At 42.7% G+C, this 27,799-nt stretch overlaps 3 protein-coding genes across 4 annotated transcripts in view; 1 reads left to right on the top strand and 2 right to left on the bottom strand.

The window, feature by feature from the left end:
* The window catches only part of LOC115111554 (protein turtle homolog A-like), a 51,535-nt gene extending 32,435 nt beyond the window's left edge, over nt 1-19,100 (top strand). The window contains exons 7-22 of one of the 2 annotated variants that reach the window (XM_029637712.2): nt 383-524; nt 4,914-5,059; nt 5,178-5,320; nt 5,426-5,566; nt 5,661-5,777; nt 5,881-6,031; nt 6,151-6,262; nt 6,359-6,534; nt 6,645-6,883; nt 8,069-8,153; nt 9,026-9,196; nt 11,291-11,327; nt 13,236-16,760; nt 16,913-17,082; nt 17,224-17,412; nt 17,716-19,100. In XM_029637712.2, the coding sequence (XP_029493572.2) occupies nt 383-524; nt 4,914-5,059; nt 5,178-5,320; nt 5,426-5,566; nt 5,661-5,777; nt 5,881-6,031; nt 6,151-6,262; nt 6,359-6,534; nt 6,645-6,883; nt 8,069-8,153; nt 9,026-9,196; nt 11,291-11,327; nt 13,236-16,760; nt 16,913-17,082; nt 17,224-17,396 (5,528 nt within the window). In that variant the 3' untranslated portion in view covers nt 17,397-17,412; nt 17,716-19,100. The remainder of the gene's footprint in view (nt 1-382; nt 525-4,913; nt 5,060-5,177; nt 5,321-5,425; nt 5,567-5,660; nt 5,778-5,880; nt 6,032-6,150; nt 6,263-6,358; nt 6,535-6,644; nt 6,884-8,068; nt 8,154-9,025; nt 9,197-11,290; nt 11,328-13,235; nt 16,761-16,912; nt 17,083-17,223; nt 17,413-17,715) is intronic. The other variant, XM_029637713.2, reaches the window with a different exon arrangement.
* Nucleotides 19,101-20,292: 1,192 nt separating this feature from the next.
* LOC115111552 (coiled-coil domain-containing protein 74A-like) lies at nt 20,293-22,414 on the bottom strand. The gene is made up of 7 exons (XM_029637709.2): nt 21,644-22,414; nt 21,507-21,548; nt 21,254-21,350; nt 20,950-21,142; nt 20,723-20,826; nt 20,584-20,640; nt 20,293-20,499 (listed from the first exon to the last, which is right to left on the bottom strand). Exons 1-7 carry the CDS (start codon nt 21,801-21,803, stop codon nt 20,364-20,366), a joined length of 789 nt encoding a protein of 262 aa, XP_029493569.2. The 5' UTR covers nt 21,804-22,414; the 3' UTR covers nt 20,293-20,363.
* Nucleotides 22,415-24,205: 1,791 nt separating this feature from the next.
* LOC115111553 (transmembrane protein 127) lies at nt 24,206-27,777 on the bottom strand. Its single transcript, XM_029637710.2, has 4 exons — nt 27,690-27,777; nt 26,631-27,597; nt 26,385-26,549; nt 24,206-25,972 (listed from the first exon to the last, which is right to left on the bottom strand). The coding sequence occupies exons 2-4, from the start codon at nt 26,872-26,874 to the stop codon at nt 25,662-25,664; spliced, it is 720 nt and encodes a 239-aa protein (XP_029493570.1). The 5' UTR covers nt 26,875-27,597; nt 27,690-27,777; the 3' UTR covers nt 24,206-25,661.
* Between the last annotated feature and the right edge of the window lie 22 nt (nt 27,778-27,799).

Raw genomic sequence — 27,799 nt, 5'->3', positions numbered from 1 at the left:
TGGTGAGTTAAGAGCCGATAAGCCTTCCCCTCCGGCGCCATTTTACTATCAGGGCCCGTATCCCCAAAGCATCTCAGAGTAGGAGTGCTGATCTAGGATCTGTAAATATAATCTTATTCATTATAATCTAAAAGGCTAAACCGATCCTAGAACAGCACTTTTACTCTGAGATGCTTTGTGGATACAGGCCCAGAGCTACTGTGACACTTCCATCTAGTGGTGTATGGTCTATAAATGCACTGTTCTTGTCACATCAAATCCTCAGCTGTTATTTGTGTCTGCATACCTGTATCATTAAGGTTTATCAGTATGACTCACTTGTTTTACAACCAGAGAAAAAGACACGTATGCAGTAACTTAAATTCTCCCAACTTCAAAATAGGTCCTCCACTCATCATCATCGCCCCAGAGGACACCACCCTCAACATATCCCAGGATGCAGTTCTGCAGTGCCAAGCTGAGGCCTATCCCTCCAACCTCACCTATGAGTGGTGGAAACAGGGACAGAATGTCTACCATATCGAGTGAGTTGACTTTGACACATTGTAAACACACAAACTACATTAGAAACACAAACTACAGTAGAAACACAAACTTCAACACAAACACACACAGGAACACAAACTACAGTAGAAACACAAACTACAACACAAACACACAGAAACACAAACTACAGTAGAAACACAAACTACAACACAAACACACAGAAACACAAACTACAGTAGAAACACAAACTACAACACAAACGCACAGAAACACAAACTACAGTAGAAACACAAACTACAACACAAACGCACAGAAACACAAACTACAGTAGAAACACAAACTACAGAAGCTACTGGGATCAGTGGCGGTCAGTGCAGTTTAAGATGACGGAGGACAAGCTTTTTTATTTTCATAAGCATGGCCTTATTTTATTACAGCATATTGGATAACATTCATATTCCATTCACCCACTTTAATGTGACAGCGATAGGTTTAGGCTACTACAGTACATTATACTCAAATTTCCCTCTATCCATCATGAGGTTGCTTCAACCTAGCCTATGAATGAAAGTTTACAATGTAGGTGCACACAGGTCGAGACATTTTCTTTTAGGTGACAGACACATGGACAGACAGCGACACATTCAATACTGCATTGCACACTCTTGCCTGCATCTAGCTGATCTAGGGTGGAATCATTAGTCCAACAGTTTCAAACAAGAGTTTCTATTGGACAAATTCGGGTATGTTTATCCCCGTTTCATTCCGTTTGCTTCCGTCTAAGAAACGTTATTCAAGAGAATCGGCGGAATGAATGCACACCTGATCACGTGTATACACAGTTCACTTTCACAGCAGCCATGTTGAATTCCTTCTCGCATCTATGCTTTCTCCTCATCTCACCTTTTCCATTCCCTTGTGGACTTCAATGCACAACACATCAGCTGTATGTGACCAGGCAAAAAAATAAATCCAAGCCTAACCATATCATAACCGCTACGCACAGCCTACATTGTTGTCACCATATAAGCTAAAGCAACATCATCATCAACATAGCTAATAGAACTAATGCGTTAGTAAACCCTCTACAATCATGCAGTAACGTTACAGTGTATAGTCAGTAAGCAATTTAGCACTTACACCGGCAGGCCCCGATGGCAATGAATTAGTAAAACCAAAAGCTTACCTTGACTTGGAAGAGTTCCAGTGTTGTGTTGGATAGTTATAGCCAGCTAGCTAAAATAGCATCATTCTGTTTGAGCAGTGTGTTTGAGTAGGCTAAACTAGCTACAGTTGTAGTCGGAAGTTTACATACACCTTAGCCAGAAACATTTAAACTCAGTTTCCTGACATTTGATCCTAGTATAAATTCCCTGTCTTAGGTCAGTTAGGATCACCACTTTATTTTAAGAATGTGAAATGTCAGAATGAAAGTAGAGAGAATTATTTATTTCAGATTTTATTTCTTTCATCACATTCCCAGTGGGTCAGAAGTTTACATACACTCAATTAGAGCGTCTGCTAAATGACTTAAATGTAAATGTAAATGTAATTAGTATTTGGTAGCATTGCCCTTTAAATTGTTTAACTTGGGTCAAATGTTTCTGGTAGCCTTCCACAAGCTTCCCACAATAAGTTGGGTAAATTTTGGCCCATTCCTCCTGACAGAGAGCTGGTGTAACTGAGTCAGGTTTGTAGGCCTCCTTTTTCAGTTCTGCCCACAAATGTTAACTAGGATTGAGGTCAGGGCTTTGTGATGGCCACTCCAATACATTGACGTTGTTGTTCTTAAGCCATTTTGCCACAACTTTGGAAGTATGCTTGGGGTCATTGTCCATTTGGAAGACCCATTTGCGACCAAGCTTTAACTTCCTGACTGATCTTGAGATGAGATCTTGAGATGAATCTTGAGATTTTCCTGCCTCATGGTGCCATCTATTTTCTGAAGTGCACCAGTCCCTCCTGCAGCAAAGCACCCCCACAACATGATGCTGCCACCCCCATGCTTCACAGTTGGGATGGTGTTCTTCGGCTTGCAAGCATCCCCCTTTGTCCTCCAAACATAACGATGGTCATTATGGCCAAACAGTTCTATTTTAGTTTCATCAGACCAGAGGACATTTCTTGAAAAAATACTATATTTGTCCCCATGTGCAGTTGCAAACCGTAGTCTGGCTTTTTTTATGGCGGTTTTGGAGCAGTGGCTTCTTTCTTGCTGAGCGGCATTTCAGGTTATGTCGATATAGGACTGGTTCCTCCAGTATGACGGCTGTGTGGTCCCATGGTGTTTATACTTGCGTACTATTGTTTGTACAGATGAACATGGTACCTTCAGGCATTTGGAAATTGCTCCCAAGGATGAACTAGACTTGTTGAGGTATACAATTTTTCTATCTGAGGTCCTGGCTGATTTCTTTTGATTTTCACATGATGTCAAGCAAAGAGGCACTGAGTTTGAAGGTCGGCCTTGAAATACATCCACAGGTACACCTCCAATTGACTCAAATGATGTCAATTAGCCTATCAGAAGCTTCTAAAGCCATGACATAATTTTCTGGAATTTTCCAAGATGTTTAAAGGCACAGTCAACACTTAGAGTATGTAAACTTCTGACCCACTGGAATTGTGATACAGTGAATTATAAGTGAAATAATCTGTCTGTAAATAATTCTTGGAAAAATGACTAGTGTCATGCACAAAGTAGATGTCGTAACCGACTTGCAAAAACTATAGTTTGTTATCAAGAAATTGTGGAGTGGTTGAAAGACAAGTTTTAATGACCTAGGTGTATGTACACTTCCGACTTCAACTGTAGCTGCATTTGCTAGCTAAGTAAGTGAAACTGAAAGTTTAAAAAAATATGAAATCTGTCTCTCTATCTCTTTCTTGCTTCTTTATTTCTGGAATAAATGAATTTGTTCAAAACTGTTCAACTGTTGTCTTTCTCTCTCTTTGATTCAACTAATCACCACATTTTATGCACTGCAGTGCTAGCTAGCTGTAGCTAATGCTTTCTGTACTAGATTAATTTTCTGATCCTTTGATTGGGTGGACAATATGCCAGTTCATGCTGCAAGAGCTCTGATAGGATGGAGGATGTCCTCCGCAAGATATAATTACTGTGTATGTCTATGGAATGGGGTGAGAACCATGAGCCTCCTAGGGTTTTTATTGAAGTCAATATACCCAGAGGAGGACAGAAGCTAGCTGTCCTCCGACTACACCATGGTGGTCGCTACTGTAACGATGTGCGCTGAGAGTCGGGAAACAAGTTCAGGGAGTGAATGTTATAATAATAAATAAATAAACACAACATAATACAAAACATGAACAATGCACAGCCATAAAACTGAAACAGAAACAATTATGCCTGGGGAAGGAATGAAGGGGAGTGACATATATAGGGCAGGTAATCAAGGAGATGATGGAGTCCAGGTGAGTGTCATATTGCGCTAATGCGCTTAGCGATGGTGACAGGTGTGCGCCTTAACGAGCAGCCTGGTGACCTAGAGGCCAGAGAGGGAGCACACGTGACAGTACCCCCTACCAGACACGTGGCTCCAGCCGCAGGACGCTGACCAAGATGACGATCCCGGGATCAGGAGCAGACTGGTCACCTCTGCTAAGGCGCGGGAACCTGTCGATCCAGCTGAGGTGCAGGAGCATGGCGACCTAGAGCGTCGGAGAGAGAGCATACGTGACAGTAGCCCCCTCCCCTGCGCGTTCGGCTCCAGCCGCAACCACCGCGACGATCCCGGGGATCAGGAGTGAACCGGTCGCCTCCGCTGAGGCGCAGAAATCTGACGAACCAGCTGAGGAGTGTGAGCCTGATGAGCTAGCTGAGACCTCTCCGGTTGCCTCGGTCCTGACACCCGGACCCGACATCACCTCCAACACAAAAACAAAAAAACTCCCTGATGCTTCCCTTTGGTGAGGTGTCATTCTGTATGATATTCGTGTCGTGTTCTTGGTTTTGTTGTTTTATTAAAAAGTTTCACCTGCACTTGCTTCCGACTCACCATCTCATTATTACAGCTACCCTACAGAGTGCTGTTGAGGCTACTGTAAACCTTTATTGCAAAACAGTGTATTTAATAAAGTATTTAATGACATTTGAATATATTTAGTATAGCTTTATCTAAAACGGATGGTCCTCCTCTTCCTTCTCTGAGGAGCCTCCACTGACTGGGATATGTGAGAAGCATACTGTCTTATGATGTGTATCTATGTTTCCAAGCCCATTGCATCGATTCTATGTAATCTCACAAAGCGTTTGCCTCTACAATACAAGTTAATTTGATTTTTAGTGAGTCAATTATATACCAGTAGTAGCATTGTGACCACAGGTAATTCTTAGACAATGGAGCATATTGCAACTAAGAAGACACTCAAGGCCAGGTTGTGATGTGTGTGTGTTTTGTTCTCAGCTATCTCAAGACCCGTGTGAAGATCTTAGTGGACGGCACACTATTCATCCCTAGTCTTGTCCCAGAGGACACTGGGATTTACACCTGTACACCAACCAATGGGCTGATGACCCCACCCTCTGCCTCAGCACACCTCAAAGTCAAACGTAAGAATTGTGGTTGACTATGGCTACTGTATGCATGTCTTGATTTCCTGGCCTGTGTGTTATATTCCATCTCTGCGAGAGTGACTTACTGTATATATATTTCCTTTGTCTCTCTTAGACCCTGCTCGGGTGGGCCGGATGCCCAGGGAAACGTATCTACCTACGGGCATGAGGGGAGTCATCTTCTGCCCAGTCCAGGCTGAGCCCCCCATGCTCTTTGTCAACTGGACCAAAGATGGGAACAATTTAAACCTTGACAATGTAGGTATTCACACTGGGAATCATGAATCCTAATACATAGAATATATGTCATTGATCTATGTTGTATTTCATGTTTGTTTTCTCCTTCTGTCTATGTCTGCTCAGGTCCCTGGCTGGAAGGTGAACTCCGAGGGCTCAGTGTTTATAGCCACAGCCAATGACGATGCAGTGGGCATGTACACCTGTACTGCCTATAACAGCTATGGAACCATGGGCCAGTCTGAACCCACTAAGGTTATCCTGCAGGTAAGGCTGGTCTCCAGGCCTCTGTTCCCTGGTCATAGAAAACCCTGCTGCCTTTGGGTCTGGGATGGACTTAAAACGGTCTTTCCCTCCGCAGGATCCGCCCTCATTCTCTGTGTCCCCTCGTGCTGAGTACCTGCAGGAGGTGGGCCGGGAGCTAGTCATCCCATGTGAGGCAGATGGAGACCCCTCTCCCAATATCACCTGGAGCCAGGTGAGGTGTCCCTAATAGACACAGCTGATGGAACCCCAGAGAGCATAGCCCTCTCTCTCTGTCTGTTTACGTTCATCTCTGTTGTTGCTCTCTCAACTCATAGGTTGGTCCCACTCCTCGCTCCACATACACTGTGCTGTCCAATGGCTCCCTCCTCCTGAAGCCTCTCAGGAAAGACCACCAGGGGGGCTGGGAGTGCCTTGCCACCAACCGCGTGGCCACTGTCAACACTGGCACTGTGGTCTTGGTTCTGGGTGAGTTGACCTCTGCATGGAGTAACATGGCAAGACATGCCATTCTGTAGTACATTGGTAAACAGGGTATACCGTTCCACTGGTGTATGCCAAATTGCCCTCCTCATCTTCCCCCCCAGGCACCAGCCCTCATGCTGCTTCATTCGTGTCAGTAAGCACCGGGATGAACCAAGCCAATGTGTCCTGGGAACCTGGATTTGATGGAGGATACACCCAGAAGTTTACTATCTGGTTAGTAACTAATCTCAATGTTTATTCGAATGACACTGGCCATTCTCTTCTTTGTTATGGTTCTTAAATCTCTGAGTCCCTCCCTCTTGGCCTCAGGGTTAAGCAGGCTTCCAGAGGGAAACATGAGTGGGCATCTCTCCCAGTGCCCACGTCCAAGTCCCACCTTTTGGTGACAGGGCTGCTGGCTGGCACCAGCTACCAGTTCAGTGTCCTGCCTCAGAACAAACTGGGCTCTGGGCCCTTCAGTGAAATCACCTCTGTCAGGACGCAGGGTCAGTACAAGTTTTAACTGACAAAGCACTCTTTCATTTATCTGTATTGGACACTGATCTACATTTTTTTGTATGTACAAGTCTGATCTTATCCTGTCTCTCCTCCACAGCCCTACCAACAGATCCACCGACAGTGATCACCACTCTACCAACTATCGACCCTCCCTCATTCCTGTCAGCCAATCAGACGGTGCTTGGGATTGTTCTACATTGGTATGCTCCTGAGTCTCAGGCCACATCCCTCACTGGGTATGTCCTCCAGGCTCGGAGGAACAGGGGCCAATGGGTCATTCTCAACAGCGCTGTGAAGGCCAACCAGAGTGAACTACTCGTACAAGGATTACTGAGGGTGAGAGGCAATTATAATTTTGGACCTTGGCAAAATGAATGAAGACACTAACTATTAGATAAATGAGGTGCAATGAAAAGTACTTTAAAGTACATTAACTGTAATCTGAAGACGATGACTTGCAAGCTTTAATGTGTTTTCAGATACAGTGCCTTGCAAAAGTATTCACCCCCCGTGGCGTTTTTCCTATTTTGTTTAATTACAACCTGTAATGTAAATTGATTTTATTTGGATTTCATGTAATGGACATACACAGTACAGATCAGGGTTAGGTTATAAAAAATATCCGAAACTTTGAACATCCCACGGAGCACCATTAAATCCATTATTAAAAAATGGAAAGAATATGGCACCACAATAAACCTGCCAAGAGAGGGCCACGCACCAAAACTCACGGACCAGGCAAGGAGGGCATTAATCAGAGAGGCAACAAAGAGATCAAAGATAACCCTGAAGGAGCTGCAAAGCTCCACAGCTGAGATTGGAGTATCAGTCCGTAGAACCACTTTAAGCATCTGTCCGTAGAACCAATTTAAGCTCTACACTCCACAGAGCTGGGCTTTATGGAAGAGTGGCCAGAAAAAAGTGATTGCTTAAAGAAAAAAATAAGCAAACACATTTGGTGTGGGAGACTCCCCAAACATATGGAAGAAGGTACTCTGGTCAGATGAGACCAAAATTGAGCTCTTTGGCCATCAAGGAAAATACTATGTCGGGCGCAAACCCAACACCTCTCATCACCCTGAGAACACCATCCATGGTGGTGGCAGCATCATGCTGTGGGGATGTTTTTAATCGTCAGGGACTGGGAAGCTGGTCAGAATTAAAGGAATACTGGGAATTTCTTGAGGGAAACCTGTTTCAGTCTTCCAGATATTTGAGACTGGGGCGGAGGTTCACCTTCCTGCAGGACAATGACCCTAAGCATACTGCTAAAGCAACACTCAAATGGTTTAAGGGGAAACGTTTAAATGTCTTGGAATTGCCTAGTCAAAGCCCAGATCTCAATCCAATCTGTGGTATGACTTAAAGATTGCTGTACACCAGCGGAACCCATCCAACTTTTAATTCCAGGTTGTAAGGCAACAAAATAGGAAAAATACCAAAGGGGGTGAATACTTTCGCAAGCCACTGTATGTTGCCCAGAATTGTGTTTATTGAACACGTGTCCTTCCCCCCTCTCAGGACTGCATTTATGATCTGAGATTGGTGTCTCGCAGTAACAAGCTACTGAGTGAGCCCAGTGAGTCTGTCAATGTGAACACCACAGGTTAGTATCATTACTGTACAGCCAGCTCTGATCAACTGTATTATAGAAACACTGGTTATGTTATAAAGCTAAGACTATCATGACACAAGGCAAGACCTAGATGCAGACACAGGAAGCAGATGGTTGGAGTCTTACAATATTTAGTAATCCAATAGGGTAAGGCAAGAGAATGGTCATGGATAGGCAAAAGGGTCTAAACCAGTTCAGAGTCCAAAAGGTACCAAAGGGCAGGCAGAATCAAGGTCAGGGCAGGCAAGATGATCAGGCAAGATGATCAGGCAGGGGTCAAAACTGGGAAGACTATCAAAAAGAGAATCGCACAAGGAGAACGGGGAAAAACATGCTGGTTGACTTACATTTACATTTAAGTCATTTAGCAGACGCTCTTATCCAGAGCGACTTACAAATTGGTGCTTTCACCTTATGACATCCAGTGGAACAGCCACTTTACAATAGTGCATCTAGGTCTTTTAAGGGGGGGGAGGTGAGAAGGATTACTTTATCCTATCCTAGGTATTCCTTAAAGAGGTGGGGTTTCAGGTGTCACCTTAGCCACGCCTCTGCTAACATACAAGACAAACTGGCACAGAGAGACAGGAAACACAGGGATAAATACACTGGGGAAAATAAGCGACACCTGGAGGGGGTGGAGACAATCACAGAAACAGGTGAAACAGATCAGGGCACGACAAAGACTAAACAGCCCTAAACATTATGTAACAGTTATATCAATTGTGCTTGGTGATAGTCATGACTCTTGACAGTTGTCATTATGTTGATACATGTATTACGCTGATTGTTAGCCAAAAGCATGGCTGTCTCTACGGTGTTGTTAGTGCATTACTAACACACTGTGCCTGGTGTGGTTGCAGGCATGGAGATGTACCCTGTCTGGCCAGGCTTCCTGGAGTTTGTCCCTGAGCCTTTATTGGCTGGTGTGTTGGGTGGAGTGTGCTTCCTGTTCCTGGCAATCATCCTCTCCTTGGTGACAGTCTGTGTTATGAGTCACAGAAGAGCCCATCAGCGCAGGAAGAGGAGAGATGGTAAAGACTGCTTTATTCTAACATTTCCCTGATACTAAAAGAGAAAGAATTTCAAGTGTTCTATCCATTGAAGTGTTTTATGAGAGGTTATCTTTAAATGGGCAATCTGCAGTTGAAACAATAACAAAGGAATGGAAAGCTGAAAGATGGGCCTGGAGAAATGTTACCACTCATAGAAATAGCTATTGATGCAATGTACTGACCATCCAAGATATCAAAATGATAGTTTTAAGCATATTGTCAGGGTTTCCCATGTTAACAAACATTGGAGTAAAACAAGCTTTTATTTTGGATTCTGATTGAGTTGAGCTGAGCTCATGAGGCATACATGTGCAGTACCAGTCAAAAGTTTGGACATACCTACTCATTCAAGGGTTTTTCTTTATTTTTTACTTGTTTCTACATTATAGAATAATAGTGAAGACATCAAACCTATGAAATAACACATGGAATCATGTAGAAACCAAAACAAGTGTTTAACAAATCAAAATATATTTTAGATTTAGATTCTTCAAAGTACATGTCTTGATGATAACTTTACACACGCTTGGCATTCTCTCAACCAGCTTCACCTGGAATGCTTTCCCAACAGTCTTGAAGGAGTTCCCACATATGCTGAGCACTTGTTGCCTGCTTTCCCTTCACTCTGTAGTTCAACTCATCCAAAACCATCTCAATTGGGTTGAGGTCAGGTGATTGTGGAGGCCAGGTGATCTGATGAGGCATTTCATCACTCTCCTTCTTGGTCAAATAGCCCTTATACAGCCTGGAGGTGTGTTGGGTCATTGTCCTGTTGAAAAACAAATGATAGTCCCACTAAGCGCAAACCAGAAGGGATGGCATACCGCTGCAGAATGCTGTGGTAGCCATGCTGGTTAAGTGTGCCTTGAATTCTAAATAAATCACAGACAGTGTCACCAGCAAAGCAACCCCACACCATCACACCTCCTCCATGCTTCATGGTGGGAACCACACATTCAGAGATCATCCGTTCACCTACTCTGCGTCTCACAAAGACACGGTGGTTGGAACCAAAAATATAAAATTTCGACTCATCAGACTAAAGGACAGATTTCCACTGGTCTAATGTCCATTGCTGGTGTTTCTTGGACCAAACAAGTAATTTCTTCTTATTGGTGTCCTTTAGTAGTGGTTTCTTTTCAGCAATTCAACCATGAAGGCCTGATTCACCCACTCTCCGCTGAACAGTTGATGCTGAGATGTGTCTGTTACTTGAACTCTGTGAAGCATTTATTTGGGCTTCAATTTCTGAGGCTGGTAACTCTAATGAACTTATCCTCTGCAGCACAGGGAACTCTGGGTCTTCCTTTCCTGTGGCGGTCCTCATGAGTGTCAGTTCCATATTCGCGCTTGATGGTTTTTTGCGACTGCACTTGAAGAACCTTTCAAAGTTTTTGAAGTTTTAAGTATTGGCTGACCTTCATGTTACTATTTTCTTATTTGAACTGTTCTTGCCATAATATGGACTTGGCCTTTTACCAAATAGGGCTATCTTCTGTATACCATCCCTACCTTGTCATAATACAACAAATTGGCTCAAACACACTAAGGAAAGAAAGTCCACAAATTAACTTTAAATAAGGCACACCTGTTAATTGAATTGTATTCCAGTTGACTACCTCATGAAGCTGGTTGAAATAATGCCAAGAGTGTGCAAAGCTGTCATCAAGGCAAAGGGTGGCTACTTTGAAGAATCTCAAATATAACATATAACATACTACATGATTCCATATGTGTTATTTCATAGTTTTGATGTCTTCACTATTATTCTTCAATGTGGAAAATAGTTTAAAAAATAACCCTTTTATGAGTCGGTGTGTCCAAACTTTTGACTGGTACTGTTTATAAGTTATATTCTTCAAGAATCAATGTGTATATATAATTCATTTATGTCCAAAAACATATGTAGCAACTAAAGTATTTTCAAAGCCTATTAAGCTGGATTTCCAAAGCCTTGAGAGCTGGTCCAAAGCCTGGTTCCTTTTCATGTAATTGCATGTTAATCTATTTCAGTTGACAGCATTTTTGTTTATTTTATATGTGCCATTGTTGGACCTTTTCTCCCTCCTCCAGATCTCCCCTCTGCTTTCCAGAAGAGTCCTTCTCCAGAGTAAGTGCCCATCCATACCAGCATATTTCTCTCATTGCATTGGCTGTATTCTAACCAACCCATTTTCCATTCTTACAGTGCCTTGCGAAAGTATTCGGCCCCCTTGAACTTTGCGACCTTTTGCCACATTTCAGGCTTCAAACATAAAGATATAAAACTGTATTTTTTTGTGAAGAATCAACAACAAGTGGGACACAATCATGAAGTGGAACGACATTTATTGGATATTTCAAACTTTTTTAACAAATCAAAAACTGAAAAATTGGGCGTGCAAAATTATTCAGCCCCCTTAAGTTAATACTTTGTAGCGCCACCTTTTGCTGCGATTACAGCTGTAAGTCGCTTGGGGTATGTCTCTATCAGTTTTGCACATCGAGAGACTGAAATTTTTTTCCCATTCCTCCTTGCAAAACAGCTCGAGCTCAGTGAGATTGGATGGAGAGCATTTGTGAACAGCAGTTTTCAGTTCTTTCCACAGATTCTCGATTGGATTCAGGTCTGGACTTTGACTTGGCCATTCTAACACCTGGATATGTTTATTTTTGAACCATTCCATTGTAGATTTTGCTTTATGTTTTGGATCATTGTCTTGTTGGAAGACAAATCTCCGTCCCAGTCTCAGGTCTTTTGCAGACTCCATCAGGTTTTCTTCCAGAATGGTCCTGTATTTGCCTCCATCCATCTTCCCATCAATTTTAACCATCTTCCCTGTCCCTGCTGAAGAAAAGCAGGCCCAAACCATGATGCTGCCACCACCATGTTTGACAGTGGGGATGATGTTTTTAGGGTGATGAGCTGTGTTGCTTTTACGCCAAACATAACGTTTTGCATTGTTGCCAAAAAGTTCAATTTTGGTTTCATCTGACCAGAGCACCTTCTTCCACATGTTTGGTGTGTCTCCCAGGTGGCTTGTGGCAAACTTTAAACGACACTTTTTATGGATATCTTTAAGAAATGGCTTTCTTCTTGCCACACTTCCATAAAGGCCAGATTTGTGCAATATACGACTGATTGTTGTCCTATGGACAGAGTCTCCCACCTCAGCTGTAGATCTCTGCAGTTCATCCAGAATGATCATGGGCCTTTTGGCTGCATCTCTGATCAGTCTTCTCCTTGTATGAGCTGAAAGTTTAGAGGGATGGCCAGGTCTTGGTAGATTTGCAGTGGTCTGATACTCCTTTCATTTCAATATTATCGCTTGCACAGTGCTCCTTGGGATGTTTAAAGCTTGGGAAATCTTTTTGTATCCAAATCCGGCTTTAAACTTCTTCACAACAGTATCTCGGACCTGCCTGGTGTGTTCCTTGTTCTTCATGATGCTCTCTGCGCTTTTAACGGACCTCTGAGACTATCACAGTGCAGGTGCATTTATACGGAGACTTGATTACACACAGGTGGATTGTATTTATCATCATTAGTCATTTAGGTCAACATTGGATCATTCAGAGATCCTCACTGAACTTCTGGAGAGAGTTTGCTGCACTGAAAGTAAAGGGGCTGAATAATTTTGCACGCCCAATTTTTCAGTTTTTGATTTGTTAAAAAAGTTTGAAATATCCAATAAATGTCGTTCCACTTCATGATTGTGTCCCACTTGTTGTTGATTCTTCACAAAAAATACAGTTTTATATCTTTATGTTTGAAGCCTGAAATGTGGCAAAAGGTTGCAAAGTTCAAGGGGGGCGAATACTTTCGCAAGGCACTGTATGTGCCCTTTTTTAAGAATCATTGCATATTAATGTGTGTTTATCTGCTTCTCATAACAATAAGCATAGCAATTTGTAGCCACTGAATGTATCCTTACATATTGTTCTTTTAAGCTTGAGACTAATGTAATATTGCAATATCCTGTCTTATTCTGTTCAACTGAACTCATCACTTCTCCTATGACTCTTCTCTCTTCCTCAGAGCTCGCTCGCCTTCTGACAGCCCTGACAGCGTTCTGAAGATAAAGCTGTGTCCTCCCCTGTCTTTCTTCCCCAACTCCTCATCTTCCCAGTCTGACCGTTCCTCCTTTGATAAAGGCAGCCGTGGAGAGTACCAGGACCAGCGTAGTCAGCTCCTGTCCAGCTCCTCTCCCCCACCCCACTACACCATCTTTGAGAGCCACCTGGGGGGTAATGCCCCCTCACCCTCTGCGCTGGAGTCCATCTCAAGAGGCCCAGATGGACGTTTCATTGTCCAGCCCCTGCTAGAGGGGTCTACTCTTTCCAACATGAAGAAAAACGTGAAAACAGTCTTCCTACAAACCAAAACCAATGGGGGAGATAGCGGCACAGGGAGCAATCAGATATCTTTCAAAGACTCTCCAAAGTCCAGCAGTCTGAGCTCTGAGAGGGGAGAGAGAAAGGACTCCTACCTTACAGTGGAAGTTACAGACCTTAGCAAGCCCCCTGCTTCCCCGGGTAGAGTGAGGGCCATGGCCAGGAACTTCTCCCGTCACGGCTGCTTCTACTCTGATGACGATCAGGGCATCTCAGAGGCTCTGCTGGAGAGAGACAGCTTCTACTCCGACAGCAGTGAGAAGAGAGCCTGTGACTCCCTGAAAAGATACCATGCTGGGCACCCAGAGGACATCTTCCCCAGCCTGGGCAGGAGAGCCAGACAGCTGGAGAGGGACAGGCATCACCAAGCAGGCTACCATACCATGGGGAGAGAGAGCCAGCTGACCAACGCCAGCACACTGGCCTCACAGATTGATACAAGTGAACAAGAGCGGGATAACCTCAGCAAGTGTCTGCAGTTGGCCAAAGAGAGGGAGGAGATGGAGAGGGAGCTGGAGAACTATACCGCCAGCCAGAAGGCAAGGGAGCGGGAGAAAGAGGAAAGGCAGCCTGAAAAGGCAGAAAGCCCTAACAGGGAACTGGATAGTTCAGGGGCTGAGGATCCTATATGGAAGCCACAAGACATTACCTTACGCCCCAAAGCCCACCGGGCTTCCGGGCAGACCCATCAGCTGTTGGACTATAGGAGGGCCTGCTACTTTGGGAACACGAGCAGCCCAATGGACCGGCTCCCTTCCTCCTACATCCAATGGGACATCAGCCCAGTCACCTCTATCAACAGCCTTATCCCAGTGCAGAGCCCCTTAGAAAGCACGACACCAAGGGTCCAACATCCTCACCAAGGTCACATTGGGTCGGCCATGAAGGACTCGCTACCTGAAGACTGCTCATGCTCCCCAGTCACTCAATGCACCACTCTATCTCTGCTCTCCCCTACATCAGAAAGCCCACCTATTGGTCAAGGAACAGCTAGAATCAGAGCCAGGTCGAGGAATCCTGACAGAACTGTAGAAAGAGAGCAGGACACGTATCGTAGAAGCTCTATGGTTGAGGAAGGCTGGAGGGAAAAGAAGCAACCAGGGGAAGGTGCCTTAAAACTAAGATCGTCCTTTGCTTGTGGTACACAGCATCTGGAGCCAGCAGTTGAAAGTGTCAGATCTGTTTCAGCAGATCGAGTAAGGGACACAAGTCCTGTTCAGCCTTACCCAGGCACTGCATCATATAGTCTGTCTGAGAAAACAGAGACAATAGATGGCCTTAGGGAGAGAGTAAATCAGAGTCCTTCTAGTTATTCTACTTTGCCCTATGAGGTCCACAAAGCAGGGGCCAAAGGGAAAGTGATAGATGATAAGATTGGGAATGACCCTCGGAGTTCACTGTTATACCCTGAGCAGGAGAGAGAGTGTGTCAGGACACGCTCCAGAAGGAGTGATAGGGCACTTTTTAGTGACAGCCCCAGTCACATTTCCCACTTAACTCTTCTGGAAGAGTGTGATAGTGACCAGTCCCAGTTCTCTGTTGCCAGAGTCTCAGAGTCTTTCAAGAACAAGCAGACAAACCAGGCTCCCAAAATGTCGCCACTGCAGACAAGTGCAATTCTGGAGTATTTGAGCCTCCCGGGTTTCATTGAGATGAGTGTGGATGACTCTGGGGATGAATCTGAACTCACAGTCACTACTTGCCAAAGCATAGAGCAACAGACAGAGACTTCTCTGGAAGGTAAGCCAGACGTGGTTCCTAAAGACTGGGCAGTTCATGTGCAGGAGAACCTTGAGACAAGTTCATGCCAAAAAAAAGTTTCTTTTTTAGAAAACAGACACTCTGTTGGTCAAGCAGGAACTTCAGAAGCAGTTGAGAAGCCAGCCTACAGATACTCTCTGCAAGTGGAAGCAAGAGATTCAAGCCACAAAGCTGGGATTCCAGACTGGTCAAAAAAACAATCACCTGGTTCAGAACTCACAGGGAGTTATCATCACAACCATGAGCAGTCGCAGCCACTGATTAGTCAAAAGACCACAGCCTCAGAGAGACAACTATCGAGAAGGGGTATAAGTCCAGTCAAGACGTTGGTTAGTGCAGATAAAAGCATGGCAGACGTTGTGTCAAAACACCCTGACACTTTTGCCGGTAAACCAGAGTCATATTCAGAACAAGCCCAAAGACTTCATTCTCAGGGCAACAGGACTAATAAAATAGCCTCTAAGATCCATCAACCCCGTGCACCATTCATGAAGAAATCTCTGAGCATTGGCCCCTGCAGAACACTCTCAGGCATGGGACAGCCTCGTCCATTTCTGAAGAAGTCCATCAGCTTAGGGTCACAGAAATGGGAGCATTTTGAAAGCCCAAGGACTTATGTCTCAGAGAAATGTTACTGGGATAAGTTCCCAAACTCAGACGTCCAGGTCAAGTCCTATAGTTTAGGACGCACCCCTGCATCCTCCTTCTCCAGGCCAGGCCCCTTGTGGCAAGAAGGTGTCCCTTTTAGACGGCCGAGTGTAAGCAGCTTGGAAAGGGATAGGTATGCTGAAAGATCCCCGGAGAGGCCTCGTTATGACAGATCCCTATCCAGTTCTTCCTATACCTACCTAAGCTCCTCCATGTACCCACCAAGTCAACCCCCTGGCTCTGCTAGACGAGACCTATCTGATCTGCGTAGACAGGCCAGTGCTTATCCTGATGCATCCAGGTCACCTATCACATATCAGGATGCCCTGAGGTCTGTACAGCACATATATGTCCCTATGGATTTCTCAATACCCCAGTACCCACCCAGACCAGGCATGAGGGGGGACTACCCAAGGCCGATAGAGTCCAAGAGGGGCCCACCGAGGCACAACCTGCCCCGGATGTATAGCTGGCCCTCACCCTACCATGGTGGCCCTTTCCCACCCAGAGATGTAGACAGTCATAGACAAGCAGAGAGAAGGATGGGTAAGGGGGCAGGGGCAGAGGTGGAGATGAGCGATAACAGGGAAAGAGGGAGGGCCAGTTATGCCAGTCAGAGCAGTGGGAGAGGTAGCGTTGGCCTCCTTCGCCAGTCCCTCTCTATCACTCCCACCCTTCTCAGCTCCCCAGAGACAACCGAGGAAAGTGAGACACAGAGACACAGAGCCGAGATGGATCTACTTGAGCGGAGAAAGAAAAGGTGAAACTACCGCACCAGTCCAACATCACACAAATTTCTTCACAGCCCAAAAAATGTAGGATATTGCAAATATGTTATTGATATACTGTTAAACTATTGCTATTGTCTTGTGTATGTCTGATTGACCACTTGTTTTGTGTGTCTGTCAATAGTAGGAACACATCAGTTGATGAGAGTTATGAGTGGGATTCTACTGATGTCTGTGTGGACTCGGAAGTCCTGGAGGCCATGAAGCCACAGGCAGTGGTAAGACGGAGCAGGGGGGAGGGCAGGCATGATCGACCCCGTTCTGCGGCTGGCCTCCAGGACCGCCACAGGAATGGTAAGAGAATAGTATGTTATTATTCACCACACTGAATGTATCATATCATGTGTGAATTCATTTGTGCCTTTTGTTGTGGTGATGTGAGTTGTACCCATGACTCTCCCATTCCATGCTGTTCCTCTCCCTCCCGCCCCTCAGTCAGTTCACCAGTTTCCAACCCACCTCGCTGCCAATACAGTCGCTCCCTAAGTGAGGCGCGCTTCAACGCACTCCGCCTGGAGTACCAGGAGTACAGGCGCGCTCAGGGATCCTCCTGCACCAGTGATCCCTGCCTCCCCCCCGACACAGACTCCAACTCAGCGCTCCTCTAACCGCCTGCCCACCTTGGTCCGTTCCTTTCTGCCTGCTACTGCTACCCTCTCACCTTCTCTTTGACCTCTCACTGCCTGCCTTTGTCCCTAACAGTTTTCATCCCTCTCTGTTGTGAAATTGTACATTCACTTTTTCCTTTAATTTTACAACGCTGTCTTTTTAAGCAATGCACAATTTCACAACAGATGGATGAAAATGGTCAGGGACAACAGCAGGCAGTACTAGCTAATGGAATGACTATCTTGCAGTATTTTGATGTATTGTTTGTCCTGGGAATGTATTTAACAGTGTGCTGTATTCTATCATTTTGTGTTTCAGATATTTCAAAGAAAGGAAGCAAATAGTTTCTCAGATGCACATACTACAGCACTGTGGTCCTCGATAAATGCTGGATATCTTTATTGAAGCTTCATGATACCTCATTTTTTATATGTACAAAATCCATATCCTCAACAGTTCAACTGGATCTTCTGTGGACAGAACAATGCCAACTGACAGACCGGATATGCTGCTTGATCATATGGCGCACATTGTACACACCAATCGCCACAGATATTGATACTTGTGTTGTGTGCCATCATTATTGACACAGAATAATACTTTGATCTGTTTGAAGCCTATTATGAGATGCTGGATATTTATATTTCTTGTGTTTTGTGTAATCAACACAAACACTATTTTGCATTTAGAGTCACCAATCCCCAAGGGAAATGGATTGTGCTTTGAGTGAGCGAGGCTTCATCTTTGTATTGCATTGTTACAGTAGGTAGAAAAACTTTTTTTTAAATTACTTTCCCAATTACAATTTTGTCACAGGTGAATCTCCCTCATTTATGTGTTTGTAATCATCCTCAGTTTTCTCTGCAGAGTATTTCAGACTAACAGGAAAGTGTTGAGTGATTGCTTGTAAGAGTTAACAGTGTAAATGTGTACTGTAGCCCTAGACAATTAAACCTTATATTTTTGGTACCATTCAAAAACTCTACATCCTAATACTCAATCATATGAAAAATAATTCATGCTGACATTTCTTGACTTGAATTTAAAAATATCTTATGTTGTTCATGACAGGGAAAGGTTGTGTATCATCTTTGCTTTACCTTTGTCAAAAATAAGGTAGTTCACTGTTCACAAATATGGTTAAACATATTCCCAAATTAAGCATATATTAAATTATTAGAGATCAAGAATAACAATATGGTTTGAGATTAAGTACTATATATATTTTAATCATTATTTTTTATCTTTTGTACTACAAACATAATTAGCATTATTGTATATTTATTAACATGGGTTTTGATATGCAACAATGTTTACATGCAAATTCACATCATTGATGTGAAAACCACACTGTGAATATACTCAGTTAAGATTAATTATATGTTGGAATAAGAAGTCTCCATTTATTGTTGTACATTTTATGCATAAAAATGTGTCCTGACTTTTGTTATGTAATGACAAAACTGTACTTTATACTGGAACTGTTTTACAGTAACCAAAAAAGGAAAATAAAAAATAATTGAGGCCTGTACTATACATAAGGAGTGGCTGTAAATCTGTACATTTGGAGCACATCTGCATTTTTTAAATACATTTTTTAATGTTTTGTTCCAACTGGGTTTAAAAATATATATCTGCACATTTGGTTGTTCGTAATGTCATTTTTATGTTTGTATTGAATAAATGGTTTTATTCTGAATGCACCAGAATGTGACATTATTTGACATTGAAGTATTGAACAGGGTCCTGAACTATCCAGTTTACACTCATGTTCATTTTATTGGTCACGGCCGCACGCCCGACTAGCATCACCACCCTGGATGGTTCCGACCTAGAATATGTGGACATCTATAAGTACCTAGGTGTCTGGCTAGACTGTAAACTCTCCTTCCAGACTCATATCAAACATCTCCAATCTAAAATCAAATCTAGAGTCGGCTTTCTATTCCGCAACAAAGCCTCCTTCACTCACACCGTCAAACTTACCCTAGTAAAACTGACTATCCTACCGATCCTCGACTTCGGCGATGTCATCTACAAAATAGCCTCCAATACTCTACTCAGCAAACTGGATGCAGTTTATCACAGTGCCATCCGTTTTGTTACTAAAGCACCTTATACCACCCACCACTGCAACCTGTATGCTCTAGTCGGCTGGCCCTCGCTACATATTCGTCGCTAGACCCACTGGCTCCAGGTCATCTACAAGTCCATGCTAGGTAAAGCTCCGCCTTATCTCAGTTCACTGGTCACGATGGCAACACCCACCCGTAGCATGCGCTCCAGCAGGTGTATCTCACTGATCATCCCTAAAGCCAACACCTCATTTGGCCGCCTTTCATTTCAGTTTTCTGCTGCCTGTGACTGGAACGAATTGCAAAAATCACTGAAGTTGGAGACTTTTATCTCCCTCACCAACTTCAAACATCTGCTATCTGAGCAGCTAACCGATCGCTGCAGCAGTACATAGTCTATCGGTAAATAGCCCACCCAATTTACCTACCTCATCCCCATACTGTTTATATTTATTTAATTTTCTGCTCTTTTGCACACCAGTATCTCTACCTGTACATGACCATCTGATCATTTATCACTCCAGTGTTAATCTGCAAAATTGTAATTATTCGCCTACCTCCTCATGCCTTTCGCACACAATGTACATAGACTCTTTTTTTTCTACTGTGTTATTGACTTGTTAATTGTTTACTCCATGTGTAACTCTGTGTTGTTGTCTGTTCACACTGCTATGCTTTATCTTGGCCAGGTCGCAGTTGTAAATGAGAACTTATTCTCAACTAGCCTACCTGGTTAAATAAAGGTGAAATAAAAAAATAATTAAAAAAACAGTTAGTGAGATGGAACTCAAGAATGTATCATTCACAGACTTTACACCTTTACTTTATTCACAGACAACACACTCAGTTCAAAACTGAGGGATGCATATTTTGTGATGATAATGCTGTGTCCTACTGCACCACTCTTCTCAGACGGGATCTCAGCACAACTTGTGCCTTCTTCTGCCTCTCTGCTATTCTGGAGTTTAGGCTCTGTTTGATGGCTGGCAAGATTACTCTTTCTCTCATGCCAATCGAGGCTGGGGGCCTTCAGAAGGCAAAAATAACATGCTTATTTTAAGTAATATCATGGAGCACATTAATAACACTATAAATAGCATGACTGACTTACAGTTTTTTTGGCAGAGACTTGAGAGGTAGTTTTGGAAACATTTCAATGTCTTTGTCTCTGAAATAAATAATTAAATATGAAGACTATTTTAGGGATGAGTTTTTCCAAACATTTTGATAAATTGTGTAGGCTATTTCACCTGTCTGCATCAGAGGGGTAGGCCTTGGTCAGTGTGTAAGCCTCTTGGGACATTTTCTTGTTGTTGACTATTATGTCTTTGAGGATGGCCTTCACACGTAGCAGCTGAAAAACAAGTTGAGAGAAGACAGTTTTAACATTCTAAGATTAAATGTGACATGGTGTTCTTACATGCTGACATGGAATGAGAGCAGAACGTGATACAGTAGGGTCCTCTCTGTAGCCTACCTCCTGGGACTGCAAGTTGTTGTTTTTACAGAGCTGTCTGATGATGACCTCACACTCCTGCAGGGTGGGGGCATAGGGGGAGTGAAATGGACCACCATCAATCCTCAGGGGAAGCAAGGATGTGATCAACCCCCTTCTTGATTTTGCATTTAAATCTGATCTTAAAAGATGAGATGTGCTTGCTGTATCCACTCTGCATGCGAGTAAAAATAAAGAGAATGCTCAATCAACACTGCCACCAAAGTCTTTTATTATTAATGATATGTAAGAAAGATATTATATGGGTGTTAAGTGTGATGATTACCTTAGATTTGCTGATGGAGATGGCAGACCATGCAGAGGATGGCTGGTCTGCTCTGTGTAGCTGGGCTGTTGTGTTTGAGATCTGCATCTTGGAGATACTAAACCACAAGGGGAAAAGGTGGGGGGGGGGGGGGGGGGGATATAAGAATACATTTCAATAGGGAGGGACACTTACAATTTGTTCCCCAATAGCATGATGGTGTGGGAGGAAGAAAACCACAGAAGAAAATATCAGCCATAGGCCTTACTCATACCTTCAGATTGTTGTGGCTCCATTATCGATTGATAGTGCAGTTCTGCAAATTGAATAGATCAATTATTAGGGCTGTTACAACACTATTTAATAATACAGTAGCCTACTAGGATACTCATGATGCATTTAACTGTATACCTTTATTTTCACGTTTTAATTCTTCGATTTCCTCATGTAGTTTCCTCAGTGTTTCTCTGTGCTGTTTTTGTAGGAATAAAACATCCTTCTTCAATGATGCCACTCGTCTAATGTCAGAATCCATGGTGCATTGAAAAGTTAAACTTTCTGAGCCCATCATTTGTGGAGGATTGGGTGGGCAGTCACGGGGTAATTTTCGGTGACATCCGACATGGGATCAGTGGTGCAGGTTCCGGACTGCTATTTTTTGACATGATAGTAGAAAATACAACACGCCTGACTATTAGCTAACGTACCACTTGACTCTATATATGAATCTGGCTAACAATGTTTGCCATTTTAAAATTGTAAAATCAGTGCTTGACTTGGGCAGGAGCTCACCGGAATGTAGTGAACTACCGGTACCTAAAATTGTCTACTGCATGAGTTAGTGCACTTATTATAGAATATTAGCTTAAAAGTATTGCAGAGTTCGTTCACCTAAATATAAAAAGTACCGGCCCAAATTAAACAAGTATCAGCACATATTTCAGTCCAAGCCCACCACTCGGTAAAATTAGGCTACATATCTCTTAGCAGCATGGTAGCCTAAATTAATAGCACCAAGAGCCACACATGGCAGAGGACCACGATCATGAAAAAATACGTAACTTTTCAGATAGGCCAATAGGTCCTGATTAGGCTGTTCATGCTGACATTTCTCTTATCTTAAACATTTCAGCTTCAAAAGACTGGACTCCGCACTGCTCGACTTACTTCCTGATGTCTCAATTTTGCCTCCCTTCAACAAAACAGTCGTTACCATAGCGACCGACAGTCAGCATAGGTCCTGTTAAATTACTAGAGGGATATTGTCATAATCCCTCAAAGTTCCAGAATGGAGTTAAAATGACAACCATATTGGTCAATGAGACCTCCAAACCAGTCAAATTGAAATAAATGGCAGTAGAGGCATAACCTTGATTTTATTTATGCAGGAACATAAAAGTAAGGCAGGATATTAGAAATTGTGTAATATAATTATTGTCAACCTAAAAAATGGTAATCTAATTATAAATACAGTTGAAATCGGTTTTATACACATTTTATGTATAAATCTCCTATAAAATATATGTAAACATACCCTAAATGTCTGCATTTTTGTTTTCTTGGAAAACTGTGTGTGCTATTATATGATACATCGGATGGGGCCACAGTGTTTTCTTGGAAAACTGTGTGTGCTATTATATGATACATCGGATGGGGCCACAGTGTCTCCTGACCCCTCCTGTCTCAGCCTAGTATTTATGCTGCAGTAGTTTATGTGTCGGGGGGCTAGGGTCAGTTTGTTATATCTGGACTACTTCTCCTGTCTTATCTGGTGTCCTGTGTGAATTTAAGTATGCTCTCTCTAATTCTCTCCTTCTTTCTCTCTCTCGGAGGACCTGAGCCCTAGGACCATGCCTCAGGACTACCTGGCATGAGGACTCCTTGCTGTCCCCAGTCCACCTGGCCGTGCTGCTGCTCCAGTTTCAACTGTTCTGCCTGCGGCTATGGAATCCTGACCTGTTCACCAGACGTGCTTCCTGTCCCAGACATGCTGTTTTCAACTCTCTAGAGACAGCAGGAGTGGCAGAGATACTCTTCATGATCGGCTATGAAAAGCCAACTGACATCTACTCCTGAGGTGCTGACTTGCTACACCCTCGACAACTACTGTGATTATTATTTGACCATGCTGGTCATTTATGAACATTTGAACATCTTGGCCATGTTCTGTTATAATCTCCACCCGGCACAGCCAGAAGAGGACTGGCCACCCCTCATAGCCTGGTTCATCTCTAGGTTTCTTCCTATGTTTTGGCCTTTCTAGGGAGTTTTTCCTAGCCACCGTGCTTCTACACCTGCATTGCTTGCTGTTTGGGGTTTTAGGCTGGGTTTCTGTACAGCACTTTGAGATATCAGGTGATGTACGAAGGGCTATATAAATACATTTTATTCAATTTTTTTCTAAGTAACTTTAGTTAAGTCAACTATTTTTCTTAAGAGTAACTTTAGTGTAGCTTAACTTCTTCCTGTATTAAGTCATTGGTAGCATGGTAAACTACTTCAGAGTAGTTTCCACAACACTGATTCCAGATGTGTGTATTAAAAATTGGTTTTGTCACAAAACACTATAGCTTAGATCCATTGTTTAGCTGGAATGGAATGTTCATATCTTATATATTTTACATATCTCATTACTGTATCATATTATTGTATTATTCAATTGCAGGGTTCTTTATTAAAACATTTGACTGTGTAAAGCCTTGCAGCACTTTTTTCTCTGAGAGGGAGGTGGACATATATAAATTTGCAAAAAAATATGATTGTCCCTCTGAAATGAAACCATTTAGTGAAATGTATTTGTTTAACAATTCCATGCCATGATTATATGGGAAAAATATACACCAATCTCTTTCATAAGCTCTTTAAACCAAAAAATGCTAATTGGCCAACATTTCTGAAACTGCATATATAGCATTTTGGAATTAATCTCTTCATTTTTAGTTCTAAGATTGAATGCAATTAGTTAAAACAAAATTGGACATTTATTTTTTATTTAGAATACGACCAGCTTTATATATAAACTGTCCACAATATTTTACTTAACATTTCTACACACTTATGAAAGTAAAAGCAGAAAGGCTAAAACAAAAGAAACAATATCAAAATAAACAATAGAGCAACAAATCACTTGTACAACTAGATTATTATTCACATGAAAAAAAGGCTGAATCCTAACACAAGTTGAGATTACTTGTGTGAAGTATTCCATCCCAAAAGATTTCAATAAGATTCTCACAATCCTGAGGATCAGGGGGAAGAATTCATGCACAGACAACACACATAACTCAAGTTAAGTAATCACAAAGTACAAATAAAAGTTGTCATTCAGTTGGATACATTTGAGTGAAATGATTGAATTTATGAAATGACCAATGCATTGTGGACAGAGGATGAGTCTACATCTACAATGGCATACTACCCTTTTTTGCCAGTTGTTAAAAAGAGAAAATAATGTTCCTCTATTTGTCCAACATCCGAAAAATGTGAATAACGTACATTGCAAAACCATGAGAAACGTTACATTTCTCTTGGTTTTCAATTAATTACTTTCATAACAATTTGGGCCTCAATCACTGGCCATGTTTATGTAAAACAACTATTTTTACTACTACTGTGATTAACCAATCTTAATATGGAAAACCTATTGACTTCCAAGTTCAGAACTGCACAACTGTTCAGACTAAATAAAATACAAAACAGTGCCTTGCATTCACATTAAAAAAAAGTTACCACACCAGGGACAGACAGTTAATAAATAATGGTCCATTTCAATTGAGAAATAAATGTCTAAAATTCAGTGTTTAACCTTGGTGCCTTTCAGGTTTAACTGATAAAATGTCCAATTATAATCACATGGCAGGCAAGTCACAAAGTTCACTCAAATGATCGATGTTAAGCGGTCATTTAACACTTCAAACCAATGCCCAATACTACTGCCACACTGTCAAAAGCACAAACTTCCGAACTTGACCTTTGTTAAGCCATGACTTAAAACACTGTCATACATTATGTTGAGTCTCACGCCATATCTGATCATTCAATAAACCAGGTGTAGACCCAAACTGTACAACAGTTCTTAAAATAACACCCCATATATTGCCAGTTTCTCTTGCTTTACATGTAAGGGTCAAGTCCTTAATGACATATACATGCAAATTCCTAAAAGCCAAGCTTCAGTGGTGAAAACACGAATCAAGTATTGAATCTCTGCCACCGTAAAAGGAAGCTTTCATGCACTCAAGCACCCACAATCAAGAAATAAGTGTGTCCATTTGTGTTGATGTTGATTATAGAAAGCAGAGTATTTGCAGAGAATATCCATTGGGTACAGTTTTTGGATCACATATCTGTAGGTGTTTGAGACAAGGCCAATAGATGTGCTCATAGAGAAGCATGGATGTAAGAGAAAGAAGTGGCCGGGCTGGCTACATTAAGGCGTGTATGCAGGAGGCGGCTGGAACTGGTTGGCAATGTCATAATCGGCAGGATATGTTTCACTGCTCTCCTCCATCTCTGAGAGAAGCTCTAGAGCCTGCTCCTCCTCCTCTGTGGGGTAGTGGCGCAGCAGGTTGGCAGCTGTGGCCAGAATGGAGGCGCCGCCAGCCCCCGCCACCAGGTAGAAGCTAATGGCAAACGTGACATAGATGAGTGATCCGTGGTACTTCTTATGCTGCTGCTGTAGCGACAAGATGAGCTCTGAGGCCCAGTAGCAGAACCCGATTACTGTGGCACACTGCAGCACTAAAACCATAAAAAGAAAGAGCAGGCAGGGGAAAAAGGAAAGGGATTATTTGATTTCCATTGTTTCTACTAGGGCCAGTATTGTGATACTCATTAGTATCGTGGCAGAGAAACAAAACAATTTATTTTGAACTTATTTAGCAAAACAGCCCTAACGTTGGAAACAAACATCAATATATCATCCAGAGTCACATGTATTTATTTTCCAAGCTATAGCACATAATATTTACATACAGCAGGTTTTTAAAGGACCAAAGAGTTGTCTGCTTTGTGTTTCCATTTTTGCCATGGGAAAAATATTGCCATACTGATATCATACCAGTTCTAGTTTATACTTTGCCTTGAAATCGTTGTTACACTTTAGCTGAATCGATAATTTCCTCTCTTGTCCACGGCTCAAATCCATTCATACCTGTGAGAATGTGGGCAAATGCGTATCTGCGGGTGATCTTGAGGGCAGGGTGCTTGGGCCCAAAGACATCCAAAAGGAAAGCTATCAAGCTGCATAGGATGCCCAGGAAGCAGAAGGCAGCAATGACCCTTAGCAGCAAGATGGTCTGGGAGTTCACACAATAATCTGAAGAAGAAGTTGGTGATAGTTAACACAAACCACAGGTAGTAGGTGCTTTGAGCCACTGTTGGCAAAATCATTACTTACCCTCCAGGAGTTTCGGGTCAATGTATCCCAGGACATCAGCCACTCCAAGCTCCTGCTTGGGACACGTCCCTCCATGAACTCGGACCCAAGCTGGTTCGGCCAAGGCCGTACATAGAGCCGTGATGGACAGTGCTCCGGGGAGGGCAGATGCCAGGCTTCGCTCTGGCTGCTTGGGCAGTGCAGTACCCCCTCTCCTTCGCCGGCTTCCGGGGACAGTGGTACCCGGTGGTGCATACATTGTCATCCAATTCCCGCTTGGTCGTCAACCAGGAATCAGTGCCTGATTTATAGCTATGCTAAGTCAGTCTTCAAATGACAGACAGCTTTTGTTTTGACAAAGCGTCCTTCTGTCTGTGAAATTATTATTATTAACTTAACTAAAACCGATAACGTTAGTGTAGGTCAACTGGTAACAATGTGTCAAATAAATAGGTTTAAGTCTATTCACAATGCGTAATCTCTTAGCTAAATTACTCAACAACAAAACAAATTGACCAATAATTTTCAGTCTAGCTAGCTACAAAGCTCAGACCTCGACGTAGGCCTGTTAGCAGCAGAAGCTAGCTAGCAGTCTAAAATCCTAGTTGATTTACTTCAAACAAATAGTAACGTGAACTGACACCCATAATATATCAAATCTAAAGACATGATACTCACAATCTGTTCAAGCAATCTAAAACGCCCAAAGGAGGACGTATACTAACGATATTACGCTAAAAACAAAAGGCAGCCAAGTAACTAGCTATCTTCCTGTAAAATTGTTTCCTTGTTCATCATCACTTCTTCATTTTAGATTTAATGTTACACCAGACCAAGGTACATTTGTTGTTATTACCGCCACCTACTGGGATATTCTGCAGTTACACTTTGGCCATTTGGTACAACGTGTCCATAAAACATGCAATGATTATCGTGTACTGATAGCGGCAGTAATGAGCCAAATGGACTTTAGATTGGCAGCACTTACCTACGGAGAGGAAGAGAAAGTAGCACGTTGATATGGAGTATTTTCGGTAAAACGTCAGTTGCGAAATTTATTTACAAATACCATATACAAACCTCGTATTTGAAGTAGATATTAGCTGTCTTCCTTGTTTATGTGTATGACGTTTGCATAGCTACGGCTAGCTTGCTGTTTTGGTAGCAGCATTATCAGTTGCCAATAACAA

Source organism: Oncorhynchus nerka, linkage group LG27, assembly GCF_034236695.1.
Source record: "Oncorhynchus nerka isolate Pitt River linkage group LG27, Oner_Uvic_2.0, whole genome shotgun sequence".
NCBI classification, from domain to species: Eukaryota; Metazoa; Chordata; class Actinopteri; order Salmoniformes; family Salmonidae; genus Oncorhynchus; species Oncorhynchus nerka.
Note: the sequence above shows the minus strand (reverse complement) of the source record. Positions and strands in the feature narration are given on the sequence as shown.

Excerpts from the sequence above, each read along its gene's own strand:
- LOC115111552 (XM_029637709.2), bottom strand. The coding sequence starts at position 21,803 with ATGATGGGCTCAGAAAGTTTAACTTTTCAATGCACCATGGATTCTGAC. Across the intron at positions 21,549-21,643 it reads ATTAAAACGTGAAAATAAAG|AACTGCACTATCAATCGATA; the intron begins GTATACAGTTAA and ends TTCAATTTGCAG. Across the intron at positions 20,500-20,583 it reads AAGTCTCTGCCAAAAAAACT|GCCCCCAGCCTCGATTGGCA; the intron begins GTAAGTCAGTCA and ends TGCCTTCTGAAG.
- LOC115111553 (XM_029637710.2), bottom strand. The coding sequence starts at position 26,874 with ATGACAATGTATGCACCACCGGGTACCACTGTCCCCGGAAGCCGGCGA. Across the intron at positions 26,550-26,630 it reads TGACCCGAAACTCCTGGAGG|ATTATTGTGTGAACTCCCAG; the intron begins GTAAGTAATGAT and ends CTTCTTCTTCAG. Across the intron at positions 25,973-26,384 it reads ATTTGCCCACATTCTCACAG|TGCTGCAGTGTGCCACAGTA; the intron begins GTATGAATGGAT and ends TTATGGTTTTAG.